The sequence below is a fragment of the Accipiter gentilis genome, chromosome 16 (assembly GCF_929443795.1).
Source record: "Accipiter gentilis chromosome 16, bAccGen1.1, whole genome shotgun sequence".
Classification (NCBI taxonomy): domain Eukaryota; kingdom Metazoa; phylum Chordata; class Aves; order Accipitriformes; family Accipitridae; genus Astur; species Astur gentilis.
The window spans coordinates 30,486,041-30,499,619 of NC_064895.1; the positions used below are offsets into that span (position 1 = coordinate 30,486,041).

A 13,579-nucleotide genomic window follows, 5' to 3' on the forward strand; every position below is an offset into this window, starting at 1 on the left:
GAAATGGTGGAAAGATCTGGAGATAATCCACAGTCTGATCTTTTTTCTGCTGGAAACTACCTGAAAGAAATTACTAGATACCCAGAATAATATCATCTTTATAGATTAGTGCATGCGTTCCTATATTATCTGACAGCTTCTGCCCTTGTTGTACTATATGGCTGCTCCATAACATGCAGATCCCTATTCAGCCATCTTCACTGGGAGCAGTTGCATAAGTGCCCCTTTTGTTGACACTTTCTTCCAAGCAGCAAGAGACTCTTCCCTCCCTGTTCATCTCTTCTGCCAGCCAGTCCCCAGATTTAATCCTGTGTTACACATGGGTTTAGCAGTCAGATAACTTGGTAGGATAACTTTTAACATTTGTGGCATTAGAATTATGTTTCTAATTCTTATAAGCCTCTTCTACAGCTACCTCCCAAGCTGTTTGCTGAATTTAGTTACCCCTGATAATTCGTGCCAGTGTTCTTGCCCTCTAAGTTACTACAATTTTTTTTTTCCTCAGAAACTTTCATTCTATTGCAAATGGTATTTTTGCTCGAGTCAGGCAGCAGTTCGTCTGCTTAAAAGAGCTGATGAGAAATCATTGCAGCTGATGTAGAGGTATGTGGCAAGCCACAGCAGGCTTAGCAGGTGGGGGAGATCAAGTCTGGATTATGTCCCTGCAGTAAAAGAAGTTAAGGGAGGATTGTGTTGGGGCCTGACTATGGGAAGGGAAAAATAGCAAATTTGAAGGATAGAGACTGTAGAAGGAATGAGTTTGGGATTACTGGGACATGTAGGAAAAGAAATGTTGAGGGAAGACACAGCTCTGATTACTGATGTGCCAGCTAAGGAAAAAGCAGGCCAGAAGCTTTCATGGTTTAAAGTCTGGGACAGGACATATGCAAGAGTTCATTGTTGCTATGGATCTGGATTGAATATCTCCTATTAAATGGTCATTTTCAATGTTTAAAAAGCAGAAGATGGAAGATGTGAAGCTTGTGCTGACAATGGCTACTGCTGTGGCTTCTGTGACTAAATTAATATGAAGTTACTTTGTAAGTGGTGTGTGTGTTAATATCTGCATATATTAAAAAACCCATAAATTTTGTTGAAATGTATGATTGTAAGAGGTTACAGGAACGCCTGTCTCCTCTTATTTGAAAACTTTTCCAGAACATGGGCAAAAACATCAAAGAAACAGAAATCAATGCTGATTTAAAACAGGATCATCTTTTTGTTGTTTGTGGTGGTATGTTGTACTAATGCCTTCAGTCAGACTTTTGTCAGCCTTACAAGCCTGCCAAAACTGGTCCTCTGATTTGGAGGAAAGAATTGGCCACAAAGATTCTCTTGTCTTCATCTGTTACGTGATAATTGGCTACTGCTGTGAGTGCATACTTCTTTGAGACGTTGCCTCCGCTTCTAATCCTGACTGGTTGTTCAGTGCTGGGTGTAGGACTGCTCTTTTCCAGGACTGGTGTGGTGGGAACTTTAGCACTGGATAGGGTAGGAATTGGCATCTCCCTATGGCAGTCGTGGAGCTGAAATCTGAGACATTAGGTTCCCAGACAAAATACTGACATTGTTCCATAAAGTGTTGCACAATTACTAATAGGGCTTAAGTTTCAGATGTTGATTTGGGCCCTTATTGAATTTGGTACACTCAGTTTTAAAATTTTAAGCTACAGCTGGTACCTGTGTTTCAGCACTGTACAATTTCTCAGTGACAGGTTCTCACATCCAGTGTAAACTAAAATCAGCAGCAGTGACAATAGGGAGAGTAACTCTGTTATCCACCCAGATGCTGGGTGCTTTACTAGGGTTGCTACTGAAGCTCTCTCTAGCTGATGAACCTCTGTTATGTTGTGATCTGATACTAGAACTTGAGAACTGTGAAACATTTCCACCTTTACCAGTGGAAATATATAAAGGCAGACAAAAGGGAAGCTCATGATAAATAACCTCCCTGCTCAAGGTGAACTTCACTTTCTAGCACTATGCAGATATATGTTTTTAATTTTGTTTTTACTGTGGATGCTTTACTAGAGGTGCTGAACTGTTTCTTCAGAATAGGTTTTCAAGGCTGTAGTCAGTTATCCTGAAATGTATAAGATGATTCTCCCAGTGCAGATTCATGAGAATGTGAGGTCTTAAATAATTTTGCCTGTTTCCTCATGAGCCTCACGAAGTTCAGCACTGAAAAGGAATAACCCCATGTACCAGTGCACACTGGGGACTGACTGCCTAGAAAACAGTTTGGCAGAAGAGGACCTGGGGGTCCTGGTGGACACAGAGTTGAGCATGAGCCAGCAATGCCATTTTGAAGCGAAAAAGGCCAACAGTGTCCTGGGCTGCATTAGGAAGAGCATAGCTAGCAGGTTGAGGGAGATGTTTATTGCCCTCTGTTCAGCACTGGTGAGACCGCATCTGGAATACTGTGTCCAGTGCTGGGCTCTCCAGTACAAGGGAGATATGGACTTTACTGAAGTGAGTCCAGCAAAGGGCCACAAAGATGATGAAGGGACTGCAGCATGTGTGGTACGAGGATAGGCTGAGAGCGGTGGGACTGCTTAGCCTCGAGAGGAGAAGGCTCAGGGAGACCTTATCAACATGTGTAAACAACTGGTGGGAAGCAGTAAAGAAGATAGAACTATGCTCTTCTCAGTGGTATCCAGTGGCAGGACAAGAGGCAATGGGCACAAATGGAAATACAGGAAATTCTGTTTAAACATAACAAGAATTTTTTTTTTATCGTAAGGGTGGTCAAACTCCGTGTCATCAGGTTGCCCAGGTTGTGGAGTCTCCATCCTTGGAGATATTGAGAACCCAACTGGACAATTGCCTGAGCACCTGCTCTGGTGGACCCTGCTTTGAGCAGCTCTCCAGAGGTCCCTTCCATCCTCAGCTGTTCAGCGATTTTGTGATTCTAGGTATGATTGCAATGAGAATCATTAAATCATTCCTTGAAATTCTCCTCTTCCGTGAGTCTGTAAACAATGTTTATTTGATAAAAATGGGCTCAGTCTATAAAGATCCATCCTTTTAAGTTTGTGTCTTTGCTACTACTATCTTGAACACTTCTGCCTGTAGTATCGGTTTAGTAGTAGTCTTGTTCTGGAGTCAGTTGTTGATTTCCACTGCAAGTTAGTTTTCTTTGGATTGCACCTTGTCAGAGTGTAGTGCTTCCCTAACCTTTCTTCCCAACCTGATGTTTGTCATCTTCACAGCTTGTAAATATTCTCATTAATTACTCTGGCAATCACTGCTGAGTTACTTCAGAGGCACTTGAACACCTCAGTTGACACCTTTAAAAAAAAAAAAAAAAATCCTGCAATTTCCTTGGTTGTCTTTTCAACTCTGATATAAGCAAAAGGCAATTAAGCTCTGAACTGAGCTTGTTTTGAGGGTGACATAACATTTATAGGTAAAAAATAACATATCTTCTTTCTCAAGGCATCAAATAAACTCCATGGATTGCTAGTATTGATCTAAACAAATAGGCCAGCATGTTATTTTTGAGACCCATCATCTCAATCTGCATGCTGATATGCAGCCTAATAACGATATGCTTTTGTGCAGACATTCTAATCTGTTTAGTTATGCTTTTGTAGAAATAGGATCCTTTGTAAAGGCAAGTGAAAGAAGTCGTCTCAGGCTATGGGTTTTTTTCTCTCCCATTTATAACAAAGCGAAAATATAGAAAAGAACATCTAGCTTTTAAGCTTGCCATTGCTGTTATCTTCAACTTATATTAACATTTGTAGAAATACTTTGCTAGCTTATAGACTCTTTAGGGTAAGGATTGTATCTTACCTGAAATACAACAATTTAAAAAAAACAAATGTGTGTGGTAAGGAGAATGCAGTTCCTCTTTGGGAGTTCCTAATTAAAAAAATGTTCCATACCATTTTTTTAACCATGTCAGGTCATTCTTCAGTCAGGTATTATAATTCAAGCTTTTGCTGCGTTCTGTGACAAATAAGTCTTTAACTTTCCCAGAAGATCAAAATAATTTCAGTAATTTCTGAATTGGGTTGAGAATTTCTGCCTTTCCTAAAATGACAAATTTGTGTTTAGCAGCTGTAAAGCAGCCTTAGCTGGGGTAAATCTTTTACTTTTTACAAGGGAAGGTAAAGCCTTGCAGTAGAATTCATTTTCAGGTTTCCTTTGGAAAAAAGGTGAAAAAAAAAAAACAACAAAAAAAGGCTAAAAATTCCATGGAACTGTGGTGATGATGCCATTTTTCTTTTTTTGGCTTTTTCACATTTCTTGAAAGGAGGAAGATGATTTTCCAGGAAGATATGCAAGATGTGCTGGTGTTTTGACAGGGATGGTGAATACATGGGCCATCTTAACACTTTCCTCTTACAACATTATTCCTCTTGTGGGAGGGTGAGTGGAGGCTGGCCAAGATCACGCTCAGTTATTGCAGAGCTCTGACACCTCTCGGTGGTCTGTGTCCATCTCTGCTCCCTTCCCCTTTCTTCCCTTCCTCGCTTCCAGATGGGCGGGTCAGTGGCTGAGCAGTATTTTCAGTGTCTGGGTGGGTTGTGTTGCCATTTCTCTGCCTTTCCTGAAGCACAGGGGAAAATCCCTTTCCAGAAGCAGAATTGCATTATTCTCACACTTATTCTTTCTGTGCTTCCCCAGGTTTCCGTGAATTCTAGCTTCCATTAAGAAATGTAATATAAGTTTACAGACTGGTGGTGGTAAAAGAGTTCCAGTGACAGAAGCTTGTGCTTTGGATTCAGTCTGTCCTTTGCTGCTCTGAATGTATCACTGACATCCATCGAGAAGCTACTCTTCCTTTTTTCCTTGTTGTGATTTTTGAGACGATGTTTTTATGATTACTCAGGAGCTAAAATTTTTTCAGTTTTTGCTTTAGGGAATGTGGACACTTTCATGGAGGTCTGCATTCTCCTTGGGTTGTCAGTAGGTAAACAAAAGGCTTAATAAGAAAAATGTAGCTTTAAAATCTTCTGTACCAGCAACAGGTAATTTCCTGCACTGTCAGAGTTGTAAGTTGTCATTAAGGAAGACTCTTCTGATTGTGAACTCTTGCCCTTAAAAACCAGTTGCAAACTACTTAGATTCTCCAGATGATTGCTTTAAAGAAAGGGAAAGGAAGCTACAAACTGCTGTAGACATTATTGTAATTAGGAAGACTGATACCCCTCCAAGAGGCACAGTGTCATTTGTACCTACTAGTGATAACAAACATCTGAAAGCACGTTTCAGAAAGAAGCCTCTGCAAAGGTATTTTGGTCCATGCTGCCCTGGTATGTTAACTCCTGTCTGTGGTAACTTGGGTAGCATAAGTCAGTAATTCTGTGTAGCTTTTTTACAGAGTACAGGAAGATGTTAAACTATTGCTCAGCAGACACTGCTAGACTCAGCAGAGTCTTTGCACAACTTAGACTGGGTTTTGTGATACACTTGTGTTTTTCCGTGCCCTGGTTAAAGCCATCATCTGACTTGGCACCTTGGAGCGTGTCCCACTGGTGGTATTCTGTGAGTTGAGTTCTTAAGTCCATCATTTCTTTTCTGGATACAAATTCTGTAATGTATTTCAGTGTTACTCTGTTTTCCTGGTCCCTAAGCTTTCCAGTGGAATGTAAATTATTTTAAAAGGTTCTTCTACATAGGCTGCTGTGTAGCACATGCCAGATTGCTTCTGTTCATCATAACCTGCTGATGCTGTGGAAGTAGTCCATCAGATCTATGTGGTCCATAGATTACAGGTTGTAAAGCAGTGTTCCACTGCAATGAGTGGAGCAGAATGTGGTTAATCCAGGAGATTAGCTTTTGTTCAGAGATTTGGGAGCAGAACACAGGCCCAAAGAGTATTTGGGTGTATTCACAACTGTTAATTTAGACCAAGGAGGTCAGGTTCCTGCTTTAGTCAATAGGAAGGTATAGAATCCTGCTCTGACTGCTGCCTGAGCAGACCTTTATCCACTGATTTTCGCTAAGAGTGTTAATCTCCTGGAAGAGTTCTCCTTCTGCTTATTTGAATAGTTTCCATGGAAAAATCTGCAAGTCAGAGTTGAAGCCTGGAGCTTGGCATGTACTAGACTTGATTTTTGTGGTAAAATTACATATAGCTTTATAAGGAATGCAGTATTTGGAGTAACAGGCTTTTTGTGGCTTGTTTAATCTCATAGCTAACAGTATCATTTGCATGTATTTTACATTCGAGTAATAGAATTTAGAAGTTACGGGTGTACACATCAAAATTGCTGGCCTGTGTCCACTAGCACAAAGCAAAATCTTGTAGCAGTATGTCTTGTTTACAGATGTAACTGTGAGAACAGTGTAATAAAAGTTTGTACTTATAGTCATGGCAAGTTCTTCAAAGCATTTCTCCTCCAGCATTAATTCTGTCTTAGCCAGAGTTTTGAACAGTAGAGGGTTTTCCAAGGTTTTCCCTAAAACATTTTTGTGAAAATGGTGAATTATTACATCTTCATCATGCTTTCTACTTTTATTATCTTCTCTTTGATTTCTTTTCTTGTATTTTGCAGCTGTCATATTTTCTTTTTCCTTTACCTGCTAGTTTTTTTAATGTCTCTTGGAATTTCTCCTACACAATTTAATAAAGGCTCTCTTCTTTTCCCCTACTTAGTTCTATCTACATTTTGTTATTCATACAGTTCTTCCTACAGAAATACTGTCATGTGTAAGCAGACAACTTGGATATGCTTCTCAGTTCCAGACCAGTCTCCGATCACCCAGTCCTGCATCTCAACTCTCTCGTGTATCTTTAAAATTAGGGTAATTTGAAACAAGATGTCCAAAGTATGGATCCACAATTTTCCTCTAAAACTCTTCTTCATTATTTCATTTTAGCAATCTATCATTTATATTACTCTCATATTTTGGAATCCCTAATCATATGTCCCCATGAGAAGGGCATTTTCCAGACAGAGCAAAGGCTGGGTTTTGGCATCAGCAGTCAAAATATAACATAAAAGATGACTACATGGAGCTAGGGCAGTATATGGAGATTGAAATCAATGGCAGTCACTGACTGTATCAGTTGAAGAAAAAGGGAAAGCAAAAACTTGCAGAATACAGATCTGTGATCAAGAATCAGAAAAAGGAGGAAAAGCCAGACAGGAGAATTGGGTTCATGGTCCAATCTCTCTGGCTGCTTCCCTCTCCTGCCCTTCCTGTGCTTTCCATCGGGAATTGGTCTGCTGGCAGGAGAAAAGGGAGGAAGGAGCAGGTTGTCCCTTTCTTGAAAGACCTGTAGGAGATTTGAGTCTGGAGTACTGGCAGCCAGGAAAGGGAATGACTGAAGACTTGGAAGCAGTGAAAAGTGCAGAGAAGCTTAAAACTCCCACTCCCATATGTGGCAAGGAGCTTTCAGTATAGGGACACCTTCAAAAGAGAAAGGTGTCAACAACAAAAAAACGTTCAGATCACTGAGGCAGGGAAAATGCAGCATGAGCATTTTGATGAGAACAAGTATTTCAGAGGCAGGCGAAGAAGAGTAGGAAGGAGAGAAAAAAAATGGATTGGTCCATGAGGTGAATTCTTGCAGTCCACAGGCAGGAGGGGTCATGGTGACTCAAGTGTGACTTGGGGCTGGGCCTGTCATTGATGTGAAAAGCATTTTCAATTGACCACTTCATGGCAACTACAGTCTAGTTGGACTTATGCAGTTGGGAGCGTGGAAAGCGATCAACAGGAGAGAAGAGAAATAAAGTTTGCAACAACATATTTTATGGCATTCAGAAATGAACAAAAAAATGGGAAAAGAGTAATACCTACATTTGATCATGACATACCACCTGCCAGTAAGAAAGGAAGGGGAAGACAGCAAGTTGGTACTGGGAAGAAACATGCTGTTCCACTTCATTTCTTTGTTTCTCATCCATAGCTAAACTTTGTCACTTTCAGAAAAAGACAAAAAAACCCAAACAAACCCCAACAAAAAAAAAACCCACAAACAAACCAAAAAGTGCACCTCTTTGGTTTCTATCTTGATGGCCAGATACCTTGCCCATGATCTAATAATCTCAGATACTGATTGTTCTGATCTTCTCTTTACCAATCATTTTGAGAGCATGCTTTTTTCAGTACATTGAGTACTGTCACCATTACTGTTTTGCCTCATGTTTTATTTTATCAGAATGTTGTTATTGCTTTCTTAAATCAAGCATATAAATTTCAAGGTTTTGATTCTTTGGTTCAGGATGCTGTAGTACTTTTGTCCCCTTTTCATCAATAGTAATCTCTTCTAAATGCATGGAGTCAGAGAAGATAAGAGACATTTTTGAAAAGGTAGGGAAGAACAGACAAGATCAGGTGGCATGCAGAGGTAGACAGAACATGCTGCGATCAGCTGATACCAGTATATTGGCTTTCATTAAGGTAGTGACTTAATGCTCTGGCTTAATAGGAGACGGCATCCCTGCCACAGGCAGAAAGGATATTGCGGGAGAGTGTGGGGCTGGGGGTGTGCAAAAAAAAAAAGCTTTGGGAACCTGTGACTTCACCCATCTCTCTTCCCAAAGGCAAACTCAAGTGTATGTAAACATTCTTGAAAGATTTGCCTTACTGCTTCTTAAAATCCTCTATCAAAAACTTTCAACACCTCTTTGGACTTGAAGCTGGGGTGAGATCAGTATTTAAATATTCTTAGGCTGAGAAAGTTTTTCCTAATGTTCTAGCATGGGTTTTTTCTTATTGCAGTTTAAACCCTTAAGTACCTGTTTTTTGGCCACTGGCTCTGGAGAATATATTGCTATTTTTGTAAGTACCTCTTGCATGTTTGATGATACCTTCTCATAGTCTACTTCCAGCAAAGATGTCTACTAGATATTGTTCAGACAATCCTATTGCTTTCTCCTGTACATCTTCCTTAAAATGTCATGCCCTAAATCGGACATTTTTGATGATTATTCAGCATGTTTATGAAAAATATTGACCCATTTGTGACTTGGAATAAAGCCCTTTGCTCATCAGATCTTTCCATTTTAACTGCTCTCTGGTCTTTTTCCAATGAGATTCACATCCAAGTTACAGTCCTTTTGTCTACTGTGTATTTCCCATTGTCATGAGAATATCATGGGAGACCAATTTTGTAAGAATGCTGAAGTAAAATGAAAAATTGATGACATTTGATGCCTGTTTCCTATTTTCAAGGTCAATTACTCTGTCATGGTAAAACATTAGGATGATTTGGCAAATGCCCATGGCTCATTTCTCTGTTGTTCTTCAGGTGTTTACAGTACTGTACTTTATTATTTGTTCCAGTATGTATTCTACAAGTTAAAATAACATCAGAAGTCAGTAGTTACATAGGTATAACTTCACACCCTTTTAAGGATCATAATTACAATTCCTGTAATGTCCCTTTTAAATCCACTGCTAGTTTTCTCTCATTCTGTTTTTCTAACTTTGTGAGTATTTTAACCTTCATTAATAATTTGTCCCAGTTTTCACTTCTGTAGACTTCCTTTTGAATTTTAGGTTATTACGGAGCTATTCCATTTTAGCTATATTGGTCTTTTATTAAAGTCTGCTCTTTTCTCTGCACTGAGATATTTTATGCTTGTTTCTTTAGCATAACTTTTTAAAGAAACTTTAAGAATTCTCCTAACTCATTTTTCCTCTTGAATTTTTTCTTCTTGTAGCTTATCTACTCATTCTCATGAGTTTACTGAAACCTGCTGCACTGAAGTCGTGTTTTCGCTCCTCCACTTCCTAAAATTCACAAAATTACTCTGTTGGCATGTTAACTTAAGGTCATCATCATCTTTTTCAGCCAGTTTTTTTTCTACTGTTTGATCCAAATCTAGAAGTCTTCCTTTTCATTGCTTTCTTTACCTTTTCTATTAAAAAAAAAAGTCACCAGTTCCTTTACAGTCCATTCCCAAAGGGCACTTGTATATTGAAATCGTCTACCATGATCAAGTCCTTTGCTTTATACAGTGTTGCTACCTGCTGCAATAGAGCATCATCCACCTGGTCATCTTGGCTTAATTATCCATGGCATTCCTGATCAGATTAATGCTCAAGTTGTCTTTGCTTTAATCGTTATCTGTGTGTTTTCAACAGATTTGACATATGCATCCACTCTTGAAGTAGTAGTCACTTCTGCACTGTTAAACTGGCCAAACCTTCCCGTAAGAGGGGTATCTTTCTACATTAACTTTATTGCCCTGTGCAGTATTGCACCAAATCTCAGAATACCTAAGTCATCATTTTTATCACAGATCAAAACTCCAGACTCTTTCTAATTATTTCTCTTGCATCTTTCAGTAGTTTAGAATAGATGTACCTAAGAATTTCAGCTGACTGGCCAGTGAACTGCTCTTTTTTCCTGTGGTCTTCTCCATAGCAGTTATTTATACCTGTCTGTAACTACTTATGCTCTAGACCCACAGCAATGCTAAACCATTTGCTTCTGTAATTCACCTTCACCTTCATCCTTCCATTCCATGTCCTGTGCCCTACCTTTTAAGATGCATTTGACATAGTAAGATATCTCCTTTACCTCATTCTCACATTCCTCTTTTGTTTATCCTGAAGACTTCTCTCTTAAATGGAGCAAGCCTGTGATTGTTAATGGGTAGAACAGGGAAGAAGCTTTTTTCTTTTTTTTTCAAGGCTGCTTCTAATGGTGGTTCTGCATGTCATACCTAATTTAATTTTCCCATTCTCAGATGTTAAGGTTTAGAGGTACATTGGGGATTTCTTCAGTTTAAGCTATAGAGGTACAAGAGGCAGCTCACAGTTGGGGAAGAGCAAGGGAAGTTCCTTAGTGAGAGGTGATTCAGAGCAGAAGCGCATCGTGGTGCTCTGAATTTGCCTGTTCTGTGAAAAGCTCTCTCAGCTGACTCTAGGGCAAAGTGATCTCCTTAGGCAGAAATGAGTCCATGAAGATAGCCTTTCTGCTTTTCCTGTCCACACATATGTATTCTCAGTGTTGTTGGACTTCCACGGAGCCTTCGGGGTCCGAGTGTCTCCAAGGAGGGAGAAATCTGAAGCTTGTCAGATGGAACTGCTATGTTATCATCAACTTAAATTTACGGTTAATCTCACCAAAATTACCTGCTCTGCACTCAAAATCCATGACCTGCCCAGAACAACAAGTTGGTTAAGTGGTTAAGAATGTGGGGAGGGGGATTGGGGGTTGTAAGCACCAATGAAATTTAATGGTCGAGGTTTTCCTAAAGTTCACTTATTACTTTTTCTTTTCCCTTTTTTTTTTTTTTTTTCTTTTGTCCCCCTTCCCTCCCCATCTCCACCAAGTCTTCCATCCTGTGGAATGTTCGTATTGCCGGTGTGAGAGCATGATGGGTTTCCGGTACCGATGCCAGCAGTGCCACAACTACCAGCTCTGTCAAAACTGTTTTTGGCGTGGCCATGCAAATGGTCCTCATAGCAACCAGCATCAGATGAAGGAGCATTCCTCTTGGGTAACTCACCTTTGTTTGTCATGCTGAAACAACCACCTCTGTACTCATTTATTCTGAAAGTTAAAGTTTTTATAGTAGAACTGCACAGTAGGACTTTTAAAGGTTTTCAAATAGCAAATGCATATAAATAGGTACATTGTACTGTTTTTATTACAAGTAACATTGTTTATTTATTGATAGTTGTCATTGTATTCAGTGCTGTTTAAAGCACACAAGACAGCACCGTCCTTCTCAAGGCCTTAACACGTGAAAGGGGGAAGAAAACACATATCAGTCCTACTTTTCTTGTATTTTCCTCTCTTCTAGCTTAAAAAGACTTAAAGGTTGCGATACCTTTCCTCCCCAGAAAGGTGAACCAGTTAGCATGAATGCTGTGCTTAGAAAGGAACTCTATCCAAGTGGCATTGTTGAAGATAGTATTTCTTCAAGAGAAAAACTCAGTATTAGTATTGTCCTGACAATTGTAAATACATGCATTGAAAACTCTTAACTAATAAGCCTTAAAGAAATTATATGAGAAATAACATTCAGTTAGATGATTATATGATAATTACATCTCAAGAAATAATAGACAATTTTAGATTAAAAAAAAACCCTATTTTACGGCAAAAGATTAAGACCAACCTTTTACTTAAAGAGAAGTGCAAATGATGATTGAATTATAATTAGTAATTATCTTCATGAGGAAGAGTCATTATAGTATTACTGTTTAATTTAGAAAATTGGGGCTTAATACTATTCAGTAGTTGGAAGGTGAAGATAGGAAAATTCGGTCTTAAATATTGTCCTTTTTTTAACTATGTGGGTGATAAACTTCTGGAATATTTAATCTGAACTACCAGTAGATTATTATCCCATTAAGTAGATATAAATCCAGTCTGCATTTTTTAATACAAAGATGTATCTAAATAGTAGCTCTAACTCTAATGTAGATATTTCCTTCTGAAGTCTCTGACCTGTGTTTGCAGCAAGTCAGGTCAGATGGACTGTGCCCTATTCTGGTAGTAGGACCTGTGAATCTGTCATCCTGTTTTGTTTCAGTATTAACTTTTGAGGCATTTGATTCTTTCTAGACTGTACAGAATAAGTTGATTTTAAGAGATAGTGTGAACTGGAGGAGTGGGAAATTATATAAATGGAAAAGGAGGATATTCGGACTATCACTCTTCTGGTAAATGAAACAGTGCAGGGTTGTTGCATGATCTGAACTGCTGGACTGTCAGAACAATCCCTAGCTTTAATCGTGGAGCAGACGGCAGTCTCCCAAGCAGCTCCTAAGGTAAGGTTTAGGAGTTGACACAGGCAAGGAACCATGCCTACTAGGCAGCCTGGGTGCAGCCACCTTGCTTTGGAGATCAAGAATTCGGATTAATCGGGACCAGGTAGTGGCTCTGGAACTGTTCCCTTCCGTATTCTTCATGGAGGAGGAGAAGAGGGAATTGCACCTACAGAAGCAACACTAAACAAAGCACAAAACTGGAAGTAGAAGATTACTGGAAACAGCAGAAGATACTGGGAAGCTGAGTTTTTACAGAAGAAAAGGAAAGAAAGTATGAAAGAAAATCATGATAGTTGGGAACCCGGAAAGAGGCTGCATTTTAATATCTTATCTAATGAAAACACTGATACATGCAAACAATTGGTCCAGAAGTCTGTAGAAGGAATTTTAGCAGTAGCAAATTTGGCCGTCTTGTACAGAAAAAAGATGTAACTCAAACTGGTAAGAAATTGCAGCAGTAGGTGAAATGGAAGGAATGCTTTTAAAAGGCGTGCTTATGTAAATCTCTTTGTAGGAGGTTTGTATAGTACAACTATGGAGTTATGCCTGGATGTGAGCCAAAAGAATAAAAGGCATGAAGAGCAAAGGAGATACTTATGTTTGTTGTTCAGCATAGTCAGAATCCACATCAAAGAAAGATGAAAATAAGAGGCTAAAAGTTGCATAAAGGTGAAGGAAAGACAAAAGATGGAAATGAAGGACAAAAATGGAGAGATCTGTGGGATTCCAGTAAACAATAAGGCAATCATAAGGAGCATTTATGTTCCTGCAGTCTAAAGTAGTATTTCTGGCTCTAGCTCTAAAAAACTTATTTCTGAGCCTTTTTAACCATTTTGCAGATTTTTTAAGCAACAAAGTGTTTTAAATGGACTAAAAAATTCAG

At 39.2% G+C, this 13,579-nt stretch overlaps 1 protein-coding gene across 9 annotated transcripts in view; it reads left to right on the forward strand.

Moving 5' to 3' along the window:
* DTNB (dystrobrevin beta) overlaps positions 1-13,579 on the forward strand; it is a 213,018-nt gene that overhangs the window by 47,180 nt on the left and 152,259 nt on the right. For all 9 annotated transcript variants that reach the window (XM_049818389.1, XM_049818391.1, XM_049818392.1 and 6 more), the window contains one exon: positions 11,251-11,417. In XM_049818389.1, the coding sequence (XP_049674346.1) occupies positions 11,251-11,417 (167 nt within the window). The remainder of the gene's footprint in view (positions 1-11,250; positions 11,418-13,579) is intronic.